Source organism: Anopheles merus, chromosome 2L (genome assembly GCF_017562075.2).
Source record: "Anopheles merus strain MAF chromosome 2L, AmerM5.1, whole genome shotgun sequence".
Lineage (NCBI taxonomy): Eukaryota > Metazoa > Arthropoda > Insecta > Diptera > Culicidae > Anopheles > Anopheles merus.
Genome location: NC_054083.1, coordinates 37,119,842 through 37,145,191, shown reverse-complemented (window position 1 = coordinate 37,145,191; position 25,350 = coordinate 37,119,842). Strand labels below are relative to the sequence as shown.

General features: G+C 43.3%; 4 protein-coding genes across 27 annotated transcripts in view; all 4 read left to right on the top strand.

Moving 5' to 3' along the window:
* LOC121592531 (myb-like protein Q) overlaps window positions 1-9,889 on the top strand; it is a 59,657-nt gene extending 49,768 nt beyond the window's left edge. For all 10 annotated transcript variants that reach the window (XM_041914051.1, XM_041914052.1, XM_041914050.1 and 7 more), the window contains one exon: window positions 94-9,889. In XM_041914051.1, the coding sequence (XP_041769985.1) occupies window positions 94-180 (87 nt within the window). In that variant the 3' untranslated portion in view covers window positions 181-9,889. The remainder of the gene's footprint in view (window positions 1-93) is intronic.
* A 1,754-nt stretch (window positions 9,890-11,643) lies between these two features.
* LOC121592533 lies at window positions 11,644-16,094 on the top strand. Of its 6 annotated transcripts, none has more exons than XM_041914062.1 (5): window positions 11,661-11,969; window positions 14,173-14,325; window positions 14,417-14,493; window positions 14,569-14,713; window positions 14,806-15,078. In XM_041914062.1, exons 2-5 carry the CDS (start codon window positions 14,226-14,228, stop codon window positions 14,916-14,918), a joined length of 435 nt encoding a protein of 144 aa, XP_041769996.1. In that variant the 5' UTR covers window positions 11,661-11,969; window positions 14,173-14,225; the 3' UTR covers window positions 14,919-15,078. The 6 variants fall into 6 exon arrangements, with proteins under 6 accessions (XP_041769995.1, XP_041769994.1, XP_041769996.1 ...); XM_041914063.1 differs by lacking the exon at window positions 11,661-11,969 and adding an exon at window positions 13,953-14,032 and having other exon boundaries at window positions 14,806-15,079; XM_041914065.1 differs by lacking the exon at window positions 11,661-11,969 and adding an exon at window positions 14,024-14,029 and having other exon boundaries at window positions 14,806-15,080.
* Window positions 12,047-13,767, top strand: LOC121592535. Its single transcript, XM_041914066.1, has 3 exons — window positions 12,047-13,327; window positions 13,416-13,492; window positions 13,615-13,767. The coding sequence occupies exons 1-3, from the start codon at window positions 13,216-13,218 to the stop codon at window positions 13,765-13,767; spliced, it is 342 nt and encodes a 113-aa protein (XP_041770000.1). The 5' UTR covers window positions 12,047-13,215.
* A 673-nt stretch (window positions 16,095-16,767) lies between the features above and the next one.
* The window catches only part of LOC121591914 (serine-rich adhesin for platelets), a 171,583-nt gene continuing 163,000 nt past the window's right edge, over window positions 16,768-25,350 (top strand). For 3 of the 10 annotated variants that reach the window (XM_041912991.1, XM_041912989.1, XM_041912990.1), the window contains exon 1: window positions 17,223-18,635. The gene's annotated coding sequence lies outside the window, so the exon portion shown is untranslated. Of the gene's footprint in view, window positions 17,106-17,146; window positions 18,636-25,350 lie in introns of those variants that run through there. The other 7 variants (XM_041912985.1, XM_041912983.1, XM_041912987.1 and 4 more) reach the window with 7 other exon arrangements.

Here is a 25,350-nt window from a genome sequence, read left to right as displayed (position 1 = left end):
TGGTGGTCTGGCCGTTTGGCTTTTCCGCTTTTTTTTCTTCTCCAACCCCATTCTCATTGTTCGGCTTTCTTCCTCCCCCCCTCAATCCTCCAGAACATGAACCTACATCGAGAGGTGGAACAGCTGAAGCAGGAAAACATGGAGCTGCGCGCCCGCCTGTCCAAATACCAGGAGGTATAATCTTAGCCCGACGTACCCCGGCGGAACAACGCCACGCGTTCGTCTACTTCTAGTACTACTCTACACCATCACCGTCACTACTACTACCGCTACTACTACTACTACTATTTTGCTAACCACTGTCGGCGTCGACGTGTTCGCCACCGTTTATCGCCATTAGAGTCGTCTACCAATCGTTACCACCGATCACCAGCAGCAGCAGCAGCAGCAGCAGCGACAGCAGCCCGGCTTACAGCGCAATGTTGGTGAAAGGCAGCTTTATACAAACCCTGCGCTCGCGATCCTCAGCTCTCCCAGCAAACGCAACTGCTGGCGCAAAAAAAAACCAGGACGCAACGGGCCGCTTCCTTGTTGTGAAGGATTGCCAAGGGAGAGTTGGACAGCAGAGAGAGAGAGAGAGAGAGAGCAAGAAAAAGATAGGAAAACACGAGGGAAGCAGTGTTAGAAGCGCTTCCTCCCTCCCCCCCACTGCAAGGCTATTATAGTTGTACGTGTTATGTTTCATTTGTTTTGTTTTGTTTTTTTCGGTTGTTACTAAGCATAAGCTCGATCCAGAATTGTTGGAAACGGCACGGAGCTGTGCGCACGGTGTGTGTGTGTGTAGGGCTTTTTACATTTGAAACTAAACTGTTGGGAGAGAGAGAGAGGAAGAGAGTATCGTTGATAGCTAATTTGATGCTACGCAGTAGTAATGTTGGTAGCTAAAGAGCAGGCGACAAAGAGCATAAAGATAGAACGCAGTAACGTAGAACGCATGCCTGCTAGACAAAACAGTAGATCTAGATCAACTAAAGAGTAGAGAAAGAGAGAGAGCATACAAAAGATCGAAGATGAAGGTCGCTTGTTTACATACAATACAATTTAACGTACACAAAAAAAAACAAAACCAAAACAAACACACATTCAAAACCATCCTCCCCACCTGGTACAAGAGAAAAGACGTAAAGGAATGCGCGCAGATAACATGATTAAGAGCAGAGAATAATGTTACAAAAAAATTACTTCAATTTCAAAGAACAAAAGAGGAAAACATGAAGCTTTCCTTTTTTCCTCTCTTTCGCGCACTAGATAATGCAAAAAAGTAGCCGCAAGAGAAAGAGAGAGGGAGAGAGAGAGATGTGTTTCGATTAAGTTTTGTTGGTTTTTTATTTGTTTTCCCTTTTGCTTGCTGTCGCGGTTTAAGCGGATTGCTTTAAGTAATGGGTTCCTTACGACCTGCCTGTCTGCAAAAAAGCAAAGGCATGATGGAATGTAAAGCAAAAGGAAAAAGTAAAAGTTGGCGAGAAAAAAGTGTCCGAGACGCGGGACGCATGTAGTTTAAACATACAAAATGCTGGATTTGTGCAATTGGTAATTATACTGTGACCCGGGTGTGTTATGTGCATGTGTTGGGTGGTAGGAGCGAAAAAGGCGAATGAGCGCAGCTGGAGTGTGAGCTTGGTATGGACAGGTTAAGGATAGGGTTAAAGCAGAGGTGAAGAGCTGGACCCCCCTACACTTGTTTGATAAGCAAACGGTGTAATTAAGGATAGTCGTGAGTCAATTGTCTTGGTTTTAAAGGGGCTCGTTTGTGTTAGTCACGTTGTTACCATTGGGTGGTTCGTTGCTTTTCTTTTTGTTGTTTTGAACCCCGGTGTACAGAGAAGAAGCTCATACTTCACTCTGCTCCGTTTGTTAAACCCACAACCACACTGACATGTTGGATCTTCGCTTTAGTCATGGAAGAATTTAGGAGCATTTCTCCCAAAGCAAACGTTACAAAACACAACAAAAACAAACGTTTCGCGTGAGAACGACGACGTAGGGCTGTGAGTTTATCAAAAAAGAAGAAGAAGTAGAAGAAGAAGAAGAACATAGAAACACAGTTAATAAGAAGAAACTGTAACTGAGAGAGAGAGTGTGTGTGTGAACGATATGTTGGCAACCGAAAACCAAGCCTTAGTGGATACTGCTGCTGAAACCGCTGCTGAACCAAAAGAAGAAAACGTAAAGTGTGGCACAAGGTGCAATTTTTCATCGTCCTTTTATGAGAGACACGATCAAAAGCACGATGGAAAGGAGGAAGTAAGGAAGCGGTTTTACTGCGACCGAACGACTCCTCTGCGCAAGTAGTACTACTTGTTTGGCGCCTTGCTGCGCAGCAAAGAATATGGCCTTCGGAATTTGTTTCCAAAAAGTAAAACCCCACTACCCTTCTTCGATCGAGATCGAGTTTACGATCGGACCATGAAATGTACAAAACGCATCCTAACGCGAGTGAACTCTCTTCCGTAAGGAGCTGAACAGCTTTTTTCCCTACTCTCTTTTTCCTGTCTCTAATCAACAACTGCTAGAAAAGAGAAGTTCTCCCCAAAAATACCTGCTAGCAGGACTTCACATTCGATCGGTCTCGCGTCTCTATCCTTCTGCGTATATCTTTCTGCTCTTCATTCATGCTTCTAATTACACTTTCTTCTACTTCGGCCTCACGGAACGTTTCAGGAGCCCCTACCCTGTGTCCCCTTAGGCATCTAGCTTGAAAATAAACATTACAAATCACTGTTACGAAAATACCTGTTATACACGAGTTATACAAACTCTTGTGCTCGTGCTTACTTGGTTGGTGGTTCGGTTTGTTGCTAGTTACCGTTGTGCACCGTTACACACACGTACACAAACGGCTGGCATAGATTGTTGGACAGTAAAGGCGGTAAAATGAAAAGATTGACACAAGGACCTGCAGCTAGACAAATAGTAGAACCTGAAAGCATAACCGCGCATGCGTTTATGGTAGAGTGTGCGGTAGTAGTGAAGTAGAAGAGGAAATTATCTTTACACGTTGATATAATGACAAATTAGCATGCATATTCAATTAGGTGCGCGGGACAAATAGCTCCCCCAATTCTACGGCCTTATGCCGGCCTTTGTACATACGTTCGAACGTTACGAAACAAAACAAAAAAAAATATTAACAAAAAACCCCAACACACACATACACATAAAAGAAAACCACCCCCCTCGTAGCCTAAAGCAAGATGCAGTAGCACGCAGTTTAATGCAAACTACGAAGAGCGAGATGCTGTTTGTTTAGTAGAATTCATCGAGTACGGGAGTTTCATCAGAAAAAAAAAAGATATGAAAGCAAAACATGCGAAACTTCACACGCACGTGTCCGGAAAGTCATGAGTCTGCCGGTATATCCCTTCGCTTTCTCTGTTGCCTGTCTGCAACAGATGCTGCGCGATGATTCGGCTGTGTTTTCTCATAGCTTTGCGCCTACCGAGCTGATCTTTCGCAGGAACAAACATCAAACACAGACACTCGTTAGTACGGTAACCGAAATGAGATTGATGCCATTCTGGTACACCCCGCACCCCGTAGACTGTTGTTAGCTCTTGGTGTTTCGCTTGGCAAAAAAAAAACAGGACGACGGCACTCTCGCGAAGCATTCAATGCAAAGACTTAACACCTGAGGGGCTACGCATGGGAGTGGCGGTGACGGTGACGAACGGTTGGTGATAGTTAACGATAGAAACGATGCAAACGGAAGAGCGGTTCCGGTGGTAGTGGAAATGGACGTAGTGGTAGGACACGTAGGACGTATGGGGATGCACGGAACCAGCAAGAGCAAAAAGCAAAAGCTGTTACCATGAAAACAGTGGTGGCGAAGAGCGTAGAAATGAGAGGGCGGGAGGATGGAATCAAAAGTAAGGAAAAGGAAAAGATGAAAAAACAAACATACACACACACATACATACACACATACACGAGAGCAAACAATTAGTAGTCTGATTCAATTGTAGTGATAGTAACATTTAGTAAGTGACACATGGCGATAAATATGTAATTTGATAAGGTTGATGAATGGTGAAGCAGAACGGAAAAGAGAGACAGAGAGAAAGAGAGCAAGAAAGCAAACAAAACAATACAAAGCTACCAAGAGCAGATAAGCTAGAAAGCAGAAAAGAAACAAACAAACAAAAACAAACTAACTAACAAACAAACATAAGTATGAAAAATGATTAATGAAAGGCAAGCTTAAAAAGAAATCGTATTAAGCAGGGTGAAAAAGGAAAGGAACAAGGAAATGGTTTTTTGAGGTGAAAATGTGAATGTGAAAAACAAATGAGCAAAATCGAGGCTGAGCTCTGTGGTCGCGTGTTGCTGGAGCGTGTTTAAATGGGGGAAACCAAATCCCGATGATATGGTATGCCGGAAAGCTCAGTAACGCGTCAAGCACAGCGAGTGCTGTAGTTGAAACTTTTGCGCACACCTGAGTTAATCCCTCCGGAAAAGAACGTAGTTGCCCGTTTTGTTGTTGACAAAGCTAAAATTTAACGTGACGCTGTAAAGGAAATGCAATTCCCAGGATCGACAAGAGACTCCAAATTAACGGCTATTGGAAGCACACGTGAATTCACAAAATTTAACTATTGACCTGATCTGATCTGTGTAGTTGTTGTTGTTATTATCAGTGCTACATACACATCTACATTCAGTCAGTAGAACCACCATGCTACTATACCCAAAGCATCAAGTTACCAAATGATTGCGTTACACGTTTCTATAGTGAAGATGTTTTTGTTTTGTCTTCTTTCGGTCTCACGTGCTACTCATTAAATTATTCTCACCCTTTCAATGCGTCTCACCAAAAATCTCTCTCACCCGCTGAGCACCAGTGAGCAGAGCGTGAGCGAAGCGGGCAGGGTTTTTCTGTTTGCCACTGGTTGCTGGCTTTCCTCAATCGGTTTGTTTTCCGTTTTGTTTCGTTTCGTTGTGGTTTGAACTTTTCTTTTACTGTCAGCTATTTTCTGTACAAAGTTTGTGTTCAAAGTTTTCTTTTTCTTTCCTTTCTCAAGTAGTGTAATCAATTTTGCTTTGCATCTTTGTTAAATCGTTTGTATTGAGGTTTGTTTTCCTTTTTGTTTTTGGTTTTATTTTCCCATTTCGCTTCAGTTTGGGCTTAAGCAGGTGGTCAGTTATTGCCTTTTCTTTAGGCACCGCAAAACAAAGCACACAACAAGCTAAACGACAACAGACACACACAAAACGCAAGCAACAAAAAAACAACAACAGCAAGCAATGGAAGGAAAAGCTGAAATGGGAATAGTAAACTAAAGCGTAAAATACCCTCACAATCACCACCAACCCTAGTGCACCTAGTTATGACTTACACACCCGGAGAAAGATTATTAGTAAGTGCTAGGATACGATAAGCTATAAAACGTATGCCCGTCCCGTTGGTGAAAAAAGGAACAAAACGTGGAGTAAACGCAAGCGTGTAGGAAGAACAAAAAGGCGAAAAACAAAGAGCAGAAATATAGTGTTGTGTAGAAGCAGACGAAATGTGAAGGAAGTAGTGAAGTAGTAGAAGAAGAAGAAGAAAAGAAAAACAAACAAAAACAAACAAAAGTGTAGAAAGTAAACATAGTGGCTCCTAGTTAAGCGAATTTGTTTTGTTTTTGTTTTTGTTTTTCGTTTTTTTTTGTTTGTGTAATTGTTATCACTTCGCAGTAGCAGCTTTACGATTAATAAGGAAATTGGTTAATGTTCGTTTTTACCCTCTATCCGCCTCTCCCCCATTTTTTGCTTCTCTAATAGCTCTTTAAGGCGTTTTTCTTCTCCCTTCTCAACTTTTTAGTGTTCTTGCGGTAAAGAAGAAATCTATCTATTATTATCTTGTATTTAACAAATGTTATGTATTATTTCTTTACGTTTTGGCATACATTAGTTTTCGCTCATTTTCCCTTTGTTTTTGTTTCGAAAAGTTTCAAACACAAAGATAAAAAATCTATTGGCAAAAACAGTAAAAGCAACAAACCTATGTATTGATTTAAAATTTACACACTAAACCCTTTGCCGTGCTACCTTATCTAAATCCTTTCTCTTACACTGCTTAGCTCCAATCTACTTATGGAATATTTCTACTTTGTAAATGTTATTTAATGTAGTAAATACCTGTTTTCCTCTTCTTTTGTTGGTTTGTTTAACCCCGTTTTGCCCTAATTGTGAATATAATTGGTATAGTGTTAAGCACCTGGCAGGAGAACCCCGAAAGGTTTCCCGCTTTTCCCACTTTTCCCACAACTTTTATTTTCTTTCTTACTCTTACATTTCTCTTACTCGCTACTGTTCACTTACTTCTGTAGATAAGCTCGTTGGTGTTTTGTTTTTCTCCCTTCTTTTCACTTCCAAATGGCGTTTGTTTTTGGTAGCTCTTTACAAAAGTAAACAAAGGAAAGTAGGAAAGCTTAGGCACGTAGACGAAAGCTGCAGCTTAGAAAGCGAAATGCGTTAATGGGCAATAATTTAGAAGCAGACGCAAAAATAATAAAATAAAACAAGAACTACAACTTAAAACTCATCCCCCCCCCCCCCCCCCCCCTCATTACACTCAGTGTATGAACATGTTCTGTTGCAGGACACATAAACACACACACTCAGACACAAGAAAAGACAACCGAAGAGGGAACGCGAGTAGTAGAAAACGGCGAAGGAAAGCAAACGCGCATAATTAAGACGAAACTTACGAGCATTCATCCATTCTTTGAGTTTACTAACCTGTTTTCCCCCCCCCCCCCGGCCCTTAATTCTATTATATTATAGCTATCGTCTGTCACATTACAAACTCACTCACTCTCTTGTCAAAAACACACACACACAAACTATGCAAATGCACATAGACACAAAGAGAGAAAGAGAGAGAAACACACACACACTCACACACATAGATACACACACTCAAGTCAATGGAAAACGATGGCAGCGATGAAAAATAGGGAGGGGAAAAATGAAACGAACACAGGGCTGGTTTCGGGGCCTTTGCGTTCTATCATGATTACTACGATTACATTTATGATTAATTAATTATATTAATATTATTATTATTATTATTTTCTAGCGAATGATTACGATTTTTTTTTCGTCGAAAAGAGATCAATAAAACTATAAGCATAGTTAAGTGACACTTGTTTTCTTTACGTTGTTGCCGTGGTTGTCGTTGTTGTTTGCTGTTGTTATACCTTTCGGTTTGTTTACTGCCCCTGGAGAGAGAGAGAGCCCTGAGTGGGGCTTTCAGCCATGGCTTGACCGATGCTACAAAAAAAAATAAGCAAAAGCCTAATACAATTATAGAACGGAATACAGGTAGTACGGACCTTTGCACCCATTGGTCCCTCGCAAAACAAACAAACAAAAAGAATACTAGTAACACTCCCTCCTCCCCATTACTTAACGATGGTATCCTTCCAAAAAACGATCACACAGACACAGAGACTCACCGAATTACTATTATACTATTATTCTTAGTATACCCTTTAGTGGAATAGATGTAGAGAGTATATTATACAGAAGCATTAGTACGAGCTGTAGTAGCTAGTGTGTTTGTAGTTGTTTACCTGTTATACAGCCCTTTCTACTAAAACAAAAAGCTTCGAAACTATGAGAAAATTATCAAAAACAAAAGGATAAGTTATACATGAAAAAGAAGTTTGCAAAATTCGGTTTTCAGTTACACACCTTTCTCGTTTTACATCCACCTCCAGTAGACTGTATACTTGTATGTCCTAATCCCGTCCTGTGTGAAAACTGAAACGATGTATTGAAAGCCCAAATTCAACCAATCCCCATCTTTGATCTGGAAGAAATGGTAGCACACTGCTACATGTGAAACCTTCAGAAACAATAAACGAACGATGTGGAATCGATTTTTACAAAATCAAACAAAAACATTTATCACCGTACTAGCGAGTGTTTTGCGTACGTAGCAGGAGCAGCAGCAGCAGCAGCAGCAGTAGAAGAAGCAGAAGCATCAGAAGTGTTCTGCGCATGTAAAACACTAACCAAATATGGTAGTGAAGTTAAAACTCATTCAAAAACAACAAACGCTTAACATTGCAAATAGTAATATAAAACAAGCTAGCGAGTGGAAGAAAGAAAAAATACAGAAGAAGCAGAACGTTACGGTGGACGATGAAAAATGTTGATTATGATGAAAAATAAAGAGAAAATTAGTAAAACACAAACACCGCTCCATTTGGCATGATGATGGATGGATGTTGTAGTTGTAGTGCAAGTAGCTGCTAGCAAACGGTAGTATTCGTAGCGACAGTTGTAGTTTGTAGCAGTAGTATTGTATGGCTAAGAAAGTAGCTAATAGTAGCCGAAACAGTAGTGGACTGATATTGGCAGAAAAGGAAAGGAATTCACATGAAAAGAAAAAAAAAAACAATTGATCAATTAGCTCGTTTTGTTTGTGTAGTGTGTTTGGGTCTTCCGGAAGTAATGGATACTTTTTTTATAGTATGATATCATTTGTGAAAGAACTTAGCTTTTAAATCACTTCAAGCAAAGCAACTTTTAGCAATTTTACGTGGAATAATCATCATTTATTATGAATTGGTTTGTACACTTTTAGACACTTTGGCTTATATTAGTCTTTACTGTTCGAATATATATAATGTTCTCTATTTTGTGCGCTTTATTTGAAACCTCCCATTTTAAACCCCTCCTCAAAGGAAAATAAAGTATTAAGATACCAGTGCAGCTAGCGAGACTGAAATTCATGAGAAATAAAAACAAGGAAAATCGTATAAAATATATATAAATGAATTGCAAGCGAATCTGTTACTGTGGCAGTGTACTGCCGTTCAAAAAAAAACCAAAACAAGTTAAAGCTGAATGTTTGTTCCAGGTGGAATCGCGCTTGATGTAAAATGTTGAAGCAATTAAAAGTGCATAAAACATCGGTTAGAATGTGTGCTGCGTGTTTGAAGTATGAAAACAGTTTACCAGAATAAAACTATAAATGTCCTTTTTTTTTCATGCAGCTCTACCAATTTTCACAATTTACCATCTACTTTTAACAACTTTTGAGTTGAATCTTGCAAATCACTCCCCCAAAAAAAAACACAAGGGCTCTTTTTCACAAACGATTGAGTGCAAAGAGTGCATTTCAAGCGTGTAGAAATGAAAACCTGCCAATAAGTATATTGAAGAGGAAGAAAAAAACGGATAACAGGGAAAGACTCAACGTGTGCATCTTGCAAGGAAAAGGTAACCAATGTTGTTAAAAAGGATAATATTAAAGCAAACAACCCGCACTCACACCCATACTCTTCACTGTGCTGAAGAAGCTGTAACTAAATCAATTTGCCGCAAAATCTGGAAACGATTCATTCATCTATTAACTAAGGTCGGTCACATCAGCATCCTCACACGCTCACAAGGTCGCATATGCAAGTCGAGCAAGCTCGTTTTTGCCGAACGCATATTTTGTGCAAGAATAATAAGAACAAAAAAGTGCCTCATCATCATCGCCATCAGTAAAAATCGGAAAATGCATCCACAAGAAGGAGCAAGAGAAACAAAATAAATCATCAAATCAATAAGACATATGCACAAATATAACGGTGCATGATCACGATGAGCAGCAACAACAATAAGCGCAAAAGTACGGAGTATGTGGAACAAAAAAAAAAACAAAATAAAACCTGTTGAAAAGAGAAATAAAACAAAGCATCATTAAATAATTGTTGATCGTAAATGTGACAAAAAACGATAAAACACATCACTTCAGTAATTAATCAATCGCAAATATAAGTAAATAGAACAAAAACACACACAAAAATGAACATTATCGCCAAACAAGTGATTAGTATTTTGCTTTGATTTCCAAAATTTTGCTGTCACATACGGTAATTGAAGAAGCAGTTAGTGAATTCTAGTCGTCTAACAATATTACTCATATACAAGCCACTATCCGCACGCTGTTCGTTGTTAGATGAAACCCAGAGTCAAGCAGAGAGTAAATTTTATATCAAAAAGTAGCAACATAATTTCTTTCTATTTTGTGTTTTACTTACAAAAAAACAACACTCAATTCCAATGATCATTTCTTTTTAAATGGCAAATAGTGTAGATGTTCACTTTTATGCTTCAATCTATCTGTGGCCAGCTGTAGCAGAATATGTTTTCCAAAAGGTCACTCATATTGAACTATTCCAAACTCCACAAACACACACACACACACACACACACAATCCCTGAACTGATGTGGCACACGAACGATGAAACATGCTATTTTATCACAAAAAAGACATAACATTAATATTGTTACTAGGGAATTAAATGTACCCTTTCAACCACCCAAAAGCGTATGTTTAAGTATGAAATTAATACAAAATAAATGAGCAAAACAGAAAACTAAATGAAGCGATAAAAGAAAAAACAAAATGATACTAGAATTGGCTAGAACAAACATGATAGCTGATGTAAGTAAAAGTTGGAGCTCACTGATCAAACTCGATTGGATCATTCAGCTAGAGCGTAGGGTTGATGAAGCTATGCATAAAAACAACAGCAACAATGGTGGTACAATGGTTAAGGATTAAATAAGCGTATTCTTTAAAATGGATGAAAAATTTACAACATTGTGAGAGTCATTACATTATTGACTCTCACTATTATGAAGTAGCGGAACCGCCTACAGTGTAGAACGCTTTGTACGCTTACATTACTCACATAGATGGGGACAAGGTGTAACGACATGTGACTACTGTTGTTCAGAAAGGAATTGTTGAATAAAAGAGAAAAAAAAATATAGAAATGGAGAGAAAACATAGCAAACTAAGAGATACTAAAAGCAAGCAGATACGTGCTGATGGAGGAAGTGATAGAAAAAGCTGAACCCAAATCACAAACCCAAGTAGTGAAAATGGAAAATTAAACTGAAGCAACCAAGGTGGCGAATTGCAATGCAGATGTAAATGGTTAAGACAAAACAGTAGAAAATTAAACAAAAAAATAAGAGAAGAGGCTATAATAAAGAGTAGTGTAATGCACACAACCCGGTAAACGGTAAAGTAACTTAATCCCAAGTAAAAGCAAACATAAAACTCAAGTCAAATAACACACATTCACACGCATTGCAGTGCTACGGTAGAAAGAATACAAAGAAAGAGAGGAAAATATCTGCTACTTAGTGGAACAGGAAAGACAGATTTACAAAGGTCGTAGCATTAAAATATACAAAAAGTCAACAAGAAAGAGCTGAACTACAACAGGATAAAAAAAACCCCTCCTCGACGCCTACTGTTACTCCATTCAGGCACACCAACAGAAGCAGCAGCACCACCACCACCACCACCACCACATACAAACCTGTCCCACAAACATTTACATCCATCTCCCCACCCCACAGTTAGGCAGGCGCGAAGAAGGAATGGGGCAAGCGCGTGACAAAATGGCAAAAAGAACACCCATTTCATGGAATATGTAATATTTTGTGATGATATTATTAAAAAAACAAACAAACAAAAAACTATTGAATTATTGAAATAAAAATAATCGTTTGAAAACAAACCGTTTTTTTGGTGCGGCATGCTGGATTGTTTTTTGCTCTCTTTTCATGGAAATCACTCACTCACCAACAACAAGCGGCACTCACCTCGTGGTACATTTTGACAGCTGGCTGGCGCTGCTCCGTAGGGTGAGTGGCGTCGTGAGTGGCGTGTTAATCAAGAACGCGACCCCGCTCACGCTGCTGGTCCAGCGATGATGTTGGCGTAGGCGCTGGTTTTGCTTCGTGTTCTACATCCCGTTCACGGGCAGTGCGTGCGTGTACAAGCGGGAGGTCGTGTTGTGAACGCGCTGGAAAAACATGCGCTGGAAAGTGAACTGACGTTTTGCACGCAGCAGCAACAGCATCAGGAGCGGCACAAAAAGGCTCCTTCCCGTGCAGCAGCTAGAAGACGTGATTGCACCTGCATTCTGGACGCTGCTCTATCGCTCACCTGTAGCGCTCTTCGCTGGTAAGTTTGCAGCTCGTTTGCGTGCGAGTGTGTGCATATTAAAGATCGATCGTGTGTAGGTGGAAAAGTGTGAAAAATCCTGCTTACACGATATCGGATCCGGGTATCGTGTTTTTTTTATAAACGTGTGCTTGTTTTTACGCGTGTGAGCGCTGGATGATGCAAGTCTATTTATAAGTTCTCCTCCCTGTGCGTTGTTCTTCCGGTGAATTAAGCATAGTGGGGAGAATCGGGTGGGTTGTATAGTGCCGTCAAATTGATTGGTGAAAGTGTTGTTTTGAATCGTATCGCTGTCTTCATTTTTTTGTGAATTTACGTGTAAATGTTTTTTTACACAAATAGTTGTATGTTCTTGTTGTTAAAAATGCATGCTGGTTTTAGGGGTGTGATTGAAACCAATCTCCAACCTCAGCATAATCATTTAAGTAGGCAATGTAAACAAACACAACATGCGTACAGTGATGTATCAAAAATTTGCATTCCTGCTTTGGGTATTAAATCACTTCGAATTGGGCTCAACTATCCCGAAAGAGTGTTGTTTTGCTTTAAAAAATGGTTTTGTCATTTTATGTGCAAGCGATGATACATTTCTGCTTTTACTGCATGCAACAAACAGCATAAAAAAGGCATCCCAGACGCTCTTATTCAAACTGGTTCAATACTTCTGTCCCACACTGTCGCTGGTTTGACGTTTGCGCCACAACAAAAACAACAACAAACAGCCCTGCTCGCGCTCTCGCTGCTGGCACTCACGGCAGCTCGCGTGCTCTCTGCGCACATGCGCACTCTGCAGAGACCGAGAACGAAAATACCCGTTTTTCCTCGCAAGGGTGAAAGAAAAGGATCCGTGTTATTTTTCTCAACACCACCAGCCTTCCAGCACACACATACGCTGTTTTGTCATTAAACACGTAGTCTGAAGTAGTTTCGCTTCGTTTTGTGTTGTCGTGCTGCCGCCAGACACGCATTTTGTTTGTCGGCTTTGCTAGTTAAATCGTTGCCTTCACACACACACAATCTGTGAGCCGGTAGTGGCGCTCCGACTTTGGTTCGAGGAGCAGTAGAACCTTTCCAAAAACAGCTCTTTTTTACGCTAGCAATGGTTTAGGAAGGGTCGCTGTCAGAAGGGACATGTTCCACAGCACTGTGCAGTTTGCTGGTTTGCTTTTGTTTAGTGTAAAACTGTGACGCGCGTTAGCGCCGGAAGCCTTCTGCTGGTCCTTAACCAACCGCCACCGACCTCACCATGTCCACCAACAAAATACACAAGGTGTTTCTGTACAGCTTGGCCATCTCGCTGATAGCCATCTTCATAACGCTCGCCAGCAAAGTGTTCCCGATCGCCAATCTGCCGCTGAGTAAGTACAGCATAAAACACCAACACCATCTCAATAATGCGTAAAGTCCCAAAATTAACCACATTCCACATTCCCCTTTTTTTTGCAGGCACAAATCTCATCATCGTCGGCACCTGTCTCGCCAACTTTGCCTCCGTCATAGCGCTCATCATCGGGATAGTAACGGTACGTAACGCAGGCTAGCCGAAGCGCCACAGGTGGTAACGCGTAACGCGCCGCGGCACGCACTCCCCAATGCGAAATTGAATAATGATCACCGTGTCGGTTTTACTTCTGATTTCTTCCAGCGCCGGCCCCGACTGGTGAAGATCGTTAAAATCTTCAGCTACGTACAGCTGGGTGCTATTTTCGTACTGATCTGCCTTGCCGCCGCCCTGCTCTACTTCGTCCGGGTGGACGTGGAGCACACCGTCGAGCCGGTCGTGCGACAAAAATCGTGACACGCCGAGTCCAACGACCAACGGAGATGAATTATGGAGCAGACAAGAATCGCCGCTCGGCCAATGGGAGGGATAATGGGGACAAACTATCGAAATAGGGAGTTTTGTGTGTGTGTGCGTGCGTGCGTGCATGTGTGATGTTTTGTAAAGGAAAGCGAAAAGTGGCAATAAATATAACGCCCGTGTGACACACACCCGGTGCGCAATCAAAGCAACCATACGTTTCGTTCGCATTCGCTCTGTTCATGGGGTGGTGGTGGTGGTGGTAAGTGATTCGAAATAGATTTAATCTTCTCAAAATTCTTCCAACATTCGAACTTGGGTGATGCTTTAACTACTTCTGTATTAATGTCCGATCCGTTGCCGAAGTCAATAGCCCCAAATGTTTCTTCTGCTTTTCGGTAGGAACGGCAGCGAGGAAGCCGCACAGAGGCCGCTCCCCCCTCGTATCAGTCACCATGACCATTGGCAAAGTACTCTGCGTGCTGATCGCCTCAGTGAACCTGGTCGCAATGGCGTACACCGTGTACTCGATCATGCACTACTTGGATGAGCAGCGTAAGTATGCGATGGGATTGGGAGGAGCTGTCGGTTTGAATTTGACGTAAATAGAGCTTACTACAACTTCGCTTCCTGGGTTTACTTTTAGCGCTGCTCGAAATCTTCATCTCACCGTGTCTCGCCAACATGGTACTGGCCGTGCTGCTAGTTATAGGAATCGCAACGGTAATGATCTCTTGTTGGATTTAAAAAAAAAAAGAAACGACTTAAATATCTCCTCCGGTTTCACTACTTTTGCAGCAAGAAATCTCTCTCATAAGGCTGTTCAAAATATTCCTCTACGCTCAGCTCGTGTTCGCCCTGCTGATGGTGGTTTACGGTCATCGGTTTTTCGAAACCGTCAAACTGCCGGTGATGGTGAAGGCGTACTTCAGTATTATGTTCCGTACGTACACCACCAGCGCGAGATGAAGACAATTCCCAACTGTCCAATTCCAATTCCATAGTAATAGTTCTGCTTTCTTCGACTCATTTCAGTCGTTTGTGCCGTAGAGCTCGTAATAGTGTCCTCCACAATCGAGAACCTGCGGAAAAGGCTCAACCCGGCGGAAGGACTGGTCGTGTACATGCCCGTAGGACAGCCCGCCTAAGTGTTCATCGTGTTTGTCTGTCTGTGTGTGTGACAGCAATCTCGCTGTAGCCGTTTTAACTCAAATGTCTTAAAATAAAAATTCGTCCACGTCAGCTACCTAACAATCGTGACTTACTTTATATCTTCAAAGAACGAAACAGGAATGATGAAAACGAAGCGAATCTAGTTCCTGCTTTTAAATATTCAATATTTCATCTCCCTTTCCTATTTCCAATTTCCTCTAGAAGTGCCTTCAAGTGCATTCCCGACCGCCCGTAAACCATGCTGACGAATCGAGCGTTCCGTGTCCTTACCTACCTGTTCGGTAGCATAAACATATTCTTCGTGCTGGTCATACTGAGCATGGGTGCCGAACAGCTGCTAATTGACTGTGAGTGTGGCTTTGATCTTATTGAGATCTTGTGTACTAATTCCTCTCTCCTCGTCACAACCATTGCAGGGCGAACGGCAATCTACGAGCTCGTGGTACCGTGTGCCTTAAACATCTTCTTCGCCATGTGCTGGATCATTGGGGCGGGCCTGTGGCGTCCGGCCCTAATCGCCATGTTCAAGTACTTCTCCTACATCCAGATGGCACTGCTGGCGGCCGTCATCCTGTACTCTGCGTACTACAGCTACGCCAAAGGGCTTTCCTCCAATCTGGTCACCGTGATGTCGCTGCTGACTTCCCTGTTCTGTACGCTCAAACCGTGAAACAGCTTACCTCGCTTCAGCTGCCCTTAACTAACCCTTCTTTTTCCCACTGTCTTTCCACAGTCCTTTCCCTGATGGAAGTACTGATAGCGATCGGAACGGAACGTGCCATAGCGAAGGAGCGGAATGTGCTGCGGCTGATGCACACCGGGCAGGAAATGTCCGACTGGAGTCACACGTAGAAAGTGTGTTCCTGTGGGACAAAGGAAATGCCTTCTAAAGAATAATAGTTACAGCTTTAAGCTGTCGATGGCCTTACATAGTCAAAGATATTGGCTTTTTTTTGCGAGAAGCCAACTGTCGTCCAACTGTCGGCAGACATTAATGTGTTGCCTTACCTAATGCCTTACAAGCAGGGCAAGATAAATGTTGTAGTTTGATAACTGTACCGCCAAAAATACCTCACGTGTAACAGGTGTAAGCTTTAGTCTTCAGTGTTTAAATGATATAAATAAAGAGTAATAAATCGCGCAAAATATAACCAATCGATGATGTACATCTACTCTTTTGGTGTTGAAATTTGTGAACAAAACATCGCATTTTCAATTTTAACAGCATTATTCAACATTGTTATGATGTTTCTCAACAACTGTCATACTTTTTAGATAGCTCAGCTGTTGAAATATGTCTCGCAAGCGTTGAATAATGTTGCTAACATTGGAAACTTACTCCAAAATCAGCGTACAATGCGAAGCTTTCCCAACACTTTCCCAGCAATAAAAAGCTTCCAATTGAAGCTTCACGTCCTACCTGTGACTTGCAAAACCTTGACCATTTGCTCTTTCCCGTACCTTTTTGGCGCAATTTCTTCCCGTTTTGATGGGTGCAATCGCTCATCCTTCGGACCAGTAGCAAAAAAAGGCGCCGTCATGCAGACTAACACAACCGAAAGCTCCCACAGTGAGGCAGTGTGTGTGTGTCTGCCGGAAACGTTCCAGCACACCCAAAAACAGACAACAAAATTCGCCATGCTGTGAGCAAGAGAAAAGGAGAGCAACAGCACAATCGAATGAGTGCACCACGCGTTTAGTGGAGAATCCTTACGACGACGGACCTCGTCCGATGCTTTTGGAGCTTTCCGAGCGCTCCGGCTGGCCACTGATCCGAGTGAGGGGGCGAGCGCATCCTCGCTACGCTAGCAGTCAGTGAGCAACTGCGGTCGCAACTAGATGTCTTCCCAGTAGGGCGTCTCCCTTTTGCCAGGGAATTCCAGAGCAGTGCGATTGTTTTTCTTTTTGGGGTGTTGATTGTTCTGTTCGCGTTTGCTCCCCCCCCTGGTGCTGAAATGCTCCCGCGAAGGGATGGGCAAAAGGGTGAACACAAAGAGATGTGTATGTGTATATACAGTGTGCATACCAAATGTCGTGGCACGTGAAATAAGTGTTACGCGTTTTGGGACCATGAGAGGCGAAGATCGAGGACGGAGAGTGTGTGACTGTGAAGTGTGTACGTGCGTAAAGTTTCGATGAAGAGATGTCATCGGCTATTTTAGGTGGGTCTTTGAAGGAATTATATATATATCCTTTAAAAAAAGCGTTGTCAGCGTAGAGCCTACCAACGTCTAATCTGCATTCTGGACGCATTCTCTGCGTACTTGCTTTGTCGCCAGGAGCAAACATACAGACATACCACCTCACTACGCCCTGCAGTCTAGTAGGCAACGCCATCTCCAAAACACCAGCAAGAAGACGCACACCACAGCGCAGGAGGTCGCACAGGAGGACATCATCAAAGCAAACCGCACTGGGGGCGGAAGAAGGCAACGCAAGACTTTTCCTTTCAGTCACTGAACAAACCGAGTCGCCCAGCCCAGCCTGTCAGGCGTTCAGCTTGAATGGGGCAGGGCTGGCGCGGGGTCATTAGACACTCTCCGTCCTCCGTCCCAAAAGGACAGGCTTGGCGGGGTGTCGTCAGACCATGTCGGTCGGTTTCGGTCGTGTGAGCGCAGAGCGAGACCAGCTCTAAAGGAAGATTCTTCCGAAAGACGTGATTTTGACGAAGAGTAGTCCCTCGACTCCAGCCACTGCTTTCTACCCACGACCACCGACGTGAGTATCCTCGAACGCGTGCGTGGACATGTCGCACAGCTTCCGTGGTGGGTGCCGTCGCGTCACGTTCGGTTCGCTTTCGGGACCGTGTTTCCTTGCTCGGGTCGTGTTTTTGTGTATAACGCGTGCTGGTGCTGTACGGGGAAGCTATAGGGATGGTTCGTGGATTACATAATTACGCTCGAGTGAGCGCTCGAAGCTCGAAGGCTGTTGGGCGCGCGCGAAAAAAAAACACCCTGCGCGCTCCCGCGAACCAGGGCGGGGTGTGTGTGTGTGTGTGTGTGTGACGTTGAAAGGGGAGTAAAGAGAAGCCGTTTAAAAATCGTTTTAATGTGTTTTGTGTCATTCTTTTAAATAATTCCTGTGTAGTGTAAAATGAAATTTGAGAGCGAAAAGAGTGAAAACTTGGTGTAAAATTTGGTCTTTGTGTGTGTACGGTGTGACAGCATCTTCAGAGCAGTATGCCACGCGTACTGCTATGCGCTGGCGAAGCAGAAGCAGCGGTAAAAGCAATCGTAGCAACCCTCGGTCACGCGTGCCGTCGTCACACGCTGCGCTGCCGTTTCGATGGAAAAATCGCCACCCGACAGCACGTGATTGGCCGCAAGAGCGCAATTCCGTAGTGAAAGCAAGAGTGTGTGTATGTGTGTGTGTCTGTGATTGTGTGAAGTGTGTACCACGCGTACCACGTGAGAGTTGTTAGCACCCGGAGTGCAGCAAGGACTCCCAGAGCGCAGGCGAGCACTCTCCGGTCTGTGTTGTTGTTGTGTGTGCGTGCGTGCGTGTGAGTGTGTCCACTTTTAGTAGAAACGTGCATGTGTGTGTGTAGTGCCGCTCCATGGAAAGGATACAAACAAGTTCAGCCTTCAATCTCCTGACCACACGGATGAGAGCAACGACACACTAATTAGAAGCATCGGAACAAACAGGACAAACACACACACACACAAAGCCAGCCAATTAGTTTGGACAAGGTTAGTTGGACTGTTCATCACTTACACAGTTGCATTTTCTGTTTGGCATAAATTGCCATTTTAATTGAATTGCGCATTTTGTGAACAGGAGAATACAATCCCTTCAAAGAAGGGAGGAAAACTCAGCTCATCTCCAAACCGCTCGCCCGCATTGCTTAGCCTTCTTCGATGTTGCAGCGGGTAAATGTAGGTCAGCCCCGCAAACTGGGTCAATGACACCCAGGCGATCGACAAAATGCAGCACAAAAGCTGCACCAACTTTGCAACCAAGCCCCGAGCACCGAGGTCAGCAACACTGTTGATGGGCAGTGTGCAGTGCAGTGCAGAGGAAAAACACCGCCAGAAACCGTTACAAGAGCGTTCGGTTGGGTGTTTTTTTGTTGTTGCGGCAGAAACGTGCTACCAGCGGTTGGGCTCCCTGAAAGTGGGTTGTTAGTACGGGTATGCCCTCCCCTTGAGAGTACCGCGGGAAAATCCAATTTACTCGTGAACCCCGTTGCCAATGGAACCGACGACGACCGACGACTACTGGTCTACCGGTTCCACTTGCTTGATGCTGGCCCGTTGAAGTAAAACACAGAACCCGCTGTTGGACATTCACTTTGTTTCTTGTGCACTTGTGCAACGGTTCAATGCAGTTTTTGTGTGCTCTGTTAAGTGTTTGAATCCCAAGGACGGAGAGTTGGAATGAGCAACACTTTGAGCTGAGATTACACAGTACACAAGCGATGTGGTTCGTTTGATTCATGTGTCTCCCGGGGAGGCTTTTCCAGTGTTTTTTTTCCCTCCACAGTACCGTAACGGTCGAGAGCACATCCCGAGTACTGTGCTTAGCACCAAAGAAGATTAGCGGCCACTAATGTGTGCGTCCCGACTTTATGGCAGCGTGTAACCGTTTTTGTCAGTGTGATGGAGACGCCCGGCCTTTTTTTGCCTTGCACTTACCATGCTGTGGATGCTCTTTTCATGTCTTGAGAGTGCTTTCCTGCTTTCTAGCTTCCTTCCCCCCCTTGTGCCTGTTAGCACACAAGTGCACACAAGTGCACACGTTGGCCACCTTTGGGCGGCGTTCGTGCATGTCCTGCCACCATCGCGAAACCCAAGCACAGGCTTTCAAGTGAGCAGTGTGTGTGTGTGATTCATTGTCCGCCCACTCCCGGCGGATCGTGGAGAAGGTGTACATAAAACAGTACGTTTACGTTTTGCCTACAAAACGGTGGTGATGGCAGGGCAGGGCAAGGCTGTGGTGTGAATGGAATCCGCTAAACGCTTCGTCCTTCGTACGGGACACACTTCACGAATCGTTGTGCTGCTGCTGCGTCCTGGTTTCGCGGACTGGTACTACTGAGGGTTTTTTGCTGCTTTCGTGTGTGTGTGTGTGTACGTCGCGCTGCAATTACGTCCTTGGCGTCACCGAGCCTGTCCGGAGCTTACTTCGTAGGGCTTTTGCTGTTGACCTTACGCGCTCGCACATGACTTCGTACGCTTGCTGGTTCGCTCGCTGCTGTGGATTGTAGTGGAGTGTTTGATTTAGCGTTTGTTTACTGCTCCAGTGCCGTGGTTGGTACTGCTGAGCGCTCCCGCAAATGGGAGCACCGGAGGGAGTTTGCCGAATTAAATTACAGCGAAAATGGTACAGTTTCTGCTTCCTTTTTCTCTCTCTCACTCTTGGGGCTTTCGTTTCGATAATCTGTGGTTCGGAAAAGTTGTGCGTTTTGTGTACCCGGCGTGTAAGTAACGGCGAGCAGCTTTTTGGATGATTATGGAGGGAGATGTTTTTGTTTTGTTTTATTTTTTTTATGTATGCTAATTGCTTTAGTGTTAACAAGCAAACTTGTGTGGTATTAGGGGTTTTGATGCCAACGAGTAGCGGGTTATCGTAGTTTGAAATGGGCTCAAAGTTACGCAGCTTAAGCGATTGCTGTGCACAACTTCCGTAAACCGTAACTACGGAACTGTGTTGTTAGTAGCAGGGGATCATCAGATCGTTGTCTCAAACCAGTAATAAAGACTGATGCCAAGGCATATCCAAACTCGAGCTTTTACAGTTTTATTCTTGTTTTTCTTATTTTTATCGTGGCATCCTACGCAGTCATGCCGTGATGCTGTACAGGCTATCGAGGTTTATTCAGTTTCACCCGTGCTTGCAAAATGTCATTGTCAAATTCTGAGTGAAACAAAATCCTTGCCAGCGTCATGTACTGAATTGTGATAATCAGAGGTGATAATCACCGGTAGACCAGTAGTCGTCGGTCGTCGTCAGTTGGTGTTGGTCCAATACTTGCTTGGTGACCTTTTAGCAGCCAACGCTTGGTCAGTCACTTTGTTATGACTTTTTTTACTGTGATCAGTTCTGCAAAACGTCACTGATATTGTCATGACAAATTCCGGCTAAAACAAAATTATATCAGCGTCACGAGCTCTATTGTGATGATCAGAGGTGAGACTCAAACATTTTGTTTCCTCTCTCTGTCAGCTTTGATGGTCTGCAGGGTCAAACAGAGCACGAGAAAACATGCTCATTTTGTTGCTTGAGACCACACGCCAAGTATATTCCAAGAATGTCGTGATTATCACCTACAGAAAACTTCGTGACCAAGTCAGTGACGAAGAGCCGGGTGCTAAACAAAATGTCACCAAGCATGTGATTGGTCCACCAACTGTTTTGAGTCTCACCTCTGATCATCTCAGTTGTGTACGTGATCTAATTTGACCTTCGTTTCAGTCATGAGTGTTGATGCTTGAAACAGTGGCTTTTGGCAGCACTGTTCACAGCCAGAAAAAATCATGATTTTGCTTGCGCCTGCAGGAAGTTCAGATTGTCAGTCAGAGTATCACGTTGGACTCCAGAATTCGAATGTCGCGTTTGGCATGTCATGACGCACTTTTATTGAGTATCAGCAATAAGCATCAAGCTACCACGGATATGTTCATTGTTTTCGTTGGTGATTATCACATGATTCTCATGATATTTCACAGTACTGAGTACAACGCAGCCGGCTGGTAAGTGTTTCCTACGGGGGGACTGTCCATGTGGGCCTAGAGCCCATAACAAGCATGTTATTAAGTCATGTAAGTTTAGACTGGTTCACAGGATCACCTTAAATTTTTGTTTTTTTCTACAATTAAATTAGAATGACCCTGCACTTTTGTTCAAGACAACCCTGCAAAACTTTTCTCGAGACGATATGAAAAACTTTCATAAAAATAAGTTTAACAAGCTGAAGTAAGCCCTGTGGCTATCTTTCCCTTGATATCTGCTCGTTGTTATCCCAGAATTGTATTCAAATTGCTTCTGTTCTGCATCCCATTAACAAGAAAGTAAGTCACTAACCATAATGTTCTTTCTAAACGAACATCTAAAACAGAGCCTCCAACTGAAAAAGTATACTTCCCCATAAGGTACTCATTAATCTCTTCAAACGAACAATTGCATCGTATATTCCATTTATTTGCGAAGCACTCGACGTTCCACCTCTTTAGCAAACAGATTATTCGCCATGGTAGCATCCATGAAGTACTAATCTATTACGTTTCCAAGGATTATTTGTACTAGCAGAGTGGCAGCCACTGTCCACTTTGCTAATCTTTTCCACGGCTCAATTATTAATTACTACTTTGCCCGTACCTTTTTTCAACTGAACGACTGTTGCGCGTGTAATAAGGGAACTTTGTTTCTTGTTTCTTCAGCAACATTATGTGAGCTCGATTATCCCGAAAAAATGTACATCTAAATTTGTGATCAATTTCGTAAGAAACTTGTAAAATGGATAAAAGGAGTGTAATGTCAAACCATACGAAAATGAACGTGAATCGAGTCGCAAAGCCATCGTTACTAACTGTAACTAACTACTTGGTTCTAATTGCAATCGGATTAATATACCAGCTATGATAATGTATCGATTTGTAGCGCTCCCTTCTAGCAGCAGGAAACAGAGCTGCGTGAATCCAGCTCATACCGGATTCAATTGTAATGCAAAGGATATGCAACGTGAGCCGCTAGTGTGTTCCACCAGTCCGTTTCCACAGTTACTTCCGAAGCCCCGGCGTGCATGTTCCACAGGAAATTCGCATACCGACAGACAAACAGTGGCGGCCGGTTCCATGACAGCTTGTGTTTCGCCCGGCATAATCTTCTCTCGCCCGATTGCTCCAGCGGGAAGCTCCGGCTGAGACTGAAACTAAATCGCACCGAAACGAATGTGTCGACAGGGCACATGCCCGCCCCTTCCTAGGCTGGTGTGTTTGGTTCGATGTGCACTGGCTTAACTGCATCGGACAGGCCCTGCGTGTGCAAGCGTGTGGAGCTGTCAGGATGCGGTGCCACGCACACACACACACACACAAGCACTGCAGCAGATCGTTGAGCACGGCAAGCGATTTGTTCATTAGGACGTTTGTTACAGTTATCCCGGGGCTTTGTTGACTCTCTGAGCACCCGTGTGATCGAGCGGACAAGACGGAGCCGGGAGACAAGCGGACCTGTTGGGAATGCACCAGAACAACGCCATTAAACTACACATTTGCAGCCCGACTGTGTGTTACAAGGCCGATGTGCTGTTGCGACTCGTTGCCGATTGTACCACGTGTGCCACGTGGATAGGCGTTTTGGATATTTAGTTTCAATTCCGGAAATGGTAGTACATGAAGCAGCGTACTAAATCGAACAAATGGCCTTTTAGAGGCGCACAGGCAGCTCTAGAGCATACATTTCAACAAGTTGCTATTTTAACTGCATGAAAATTCCTCTGTAAATTGCAAAAACCTACACAATATTTGTTTCTATCTGTCATACAGGAAGGGGAATAATATTGCAAACAAACTTTATGGCTTTATAAACGAACAGCATCGAGACTTTTTTGTTGAACTTTCTTTTTTGCGCTTTCGAACTGCTTACTTAAAACGACTGCTTAAACTGCCAACTGCCATCATTCGCGGCCCGAACCCGTACAAAAGCTGCAGCCATTCCATTAAATGTGTAGTAGCGACAATCTGCTACTACAGCTTCATTAGCAAACGAACGAACGCTCCCGGTGTCAACTACCGTCGGTCGAGCTTCTGCTGCAGTGTGTATTCCCGCGGGAAAATTTGTGCTGACTTTCCCGTCTGGTCCCATCTGGGAATGGCTGGCGCTTCCCCATTATTTCCGGGATCGCTGTGGCATTTGTTTTATTTTTAGTTCCCGTGTATTTTGGAAGAACTTCTCATTTCGCGTTACGGCCATTCGTGGATTAAGCGTGGTTATTATTTTTCCCGGTAGAGAGAGAGAGATAGAGCGCGCCAGCAGAGGAAAAAAGTAGAGAGTGAGATAGGTTTTGGCGGTTTTAGCCTGCAAAACGTGGGCTCCGTTTGGTCAGACTATCAGGACCGTTGCAGTCGAAACCGCACCCGTCGGTCAGAAAGTCGTCCGCTTCCCAGGTTACGTTTCGGTTCATAATGGGCCAAATAAACCGCATAGTTTGGATGGTATTTCCCCAGAACTGGCAGGCATTTGGCTCTGGACTGTTGGAAATTGTCGAAATGATATCAGTTGTTTGTTTTACGATTCTATTCAAAATTGTGCGCGCGATGCTACTGTGGCGAGCGCCAGTTTTGGTTTTCATTACACAAGTGGGCCGAATGTTAGACGAAAAGCACAAAGTTGATGAAAAGAAAAAGTATTTTATTCATCCCTGGAGCTTTAAAGCTCCCGCTGAAGCATAAAAATAAATTAAAAAACTGTTATTACATTATGAAATGTTTCTCTACGACTTTAATTACAAAGCGTGACGGATAGATACCGAGGATAACGAAACACTAATTTACGGTAAAGAGGAAAGAGTTTTTCCTAACTTATTGTATTTTGGCTTTTTTCAAAGACAAAGCACAGTGAAGACCTTCTGTATCTTTTGGACAGTATTTTAAAAGTACCCTCATAATCGCTAACCGAAACGCTATGAGTTTGATCAAACTTGCGATAAATCACGTAAAGCGTGGGATGAATGTTATTAATTGAGCAAGGTCATTGAGCTGAGTCATTAGTTTAGGTTTAGATTGGGCTGTTGGGTGACAAGGTCAGAGAGAACTCTGAACGACTAGAAGACACGGCAAAGCCTCCACCAAAAACGTGTTTCATGGGGCCTAATTAAGGATTTTCATCATTTCATTAAACCCTCCAGACCAAGCAGTGAATAACATCTGCTATGCTTCCAATGATAAGAAATAAACAGTTTGCTCTACTTTCTAAATATGCATGTTAAATGTAAAATCTACATTACATGAAAAAGTATGCAACATATCATGTAGGTCAAAGGTTAAATGAACATCAAGCAAAAATATCGTTTTTCGCACGCCTCAAACATCAATTCTGCATTAAATCTATATGTAGGCTTTAAAATCGCTTGCGTATTGAAAAGAAGAAAAAATACACAATCCTTAAACTTCCCGCAAACATTGCCGCGCCCACACCAATAAAAACCCAATCCGTCTTGCGAACTGCAAAAACTGCAAAAAAGCAAACCCAATAGCAACATCTTCCATCTTCCGTTCGCTCCGTCTCCTCGCGGCCATGTTGATTCACATAACAATCGAATATTAATAACAGGCAGATGTAAAGCGCGCTCTGGCGATATTGGAGCACGCTTCTTTTACGAACCGCATCGGCGGGCAGATTCAATGTGACCCAATCGTGTGCCCGTCATATCTCGGTCGCTTGGTTCGCTCCCTCGTGACGCAG

Coding starts and splice junctions, on each gene's coding strand:
- LOC121592535 (XM_041914066.1), top strand. CDS start 13,216: ATGTCCACCAACAAAATACACAAGGTGTTTCTGTACAGCTTGGCCATC. Junction 13,328..13,415: donor GATCGCCAATCTGCCGCTGA/GTAAGTACAGCA, acceptor TTTTTTTTGCAG/GCACAAATCTCATCATCGTC. Junction 13,493..13,614: donor TCATCATCGGGATAGTAACG/GTACGTAACGCA, acceptor GATTTCTTCCAG/CGCCGGCCCCGACTGGTGAA.
- LOC121592533 (XM_041914061.1), top strand. CDS start 15,182: ATGCTGACGAATCGAGCGTTCCGTGTCCTTACCTACCTGTTCGGTAGC. Junction 15,291..15,359: donor CGAACAGCTGCTAATTGACT/GTGAGTGTGGCT, acceptor CAACCATTGCAG/GGCGAACGGCAATCTACGAG. Junction 15,597..15,676: donor GCTGCTGACTTCCCTGTTCT/GTACGCTCAAAC, acceptor GTCTTTCCACAG/TCCTTTCCCTGATGGAAGTA.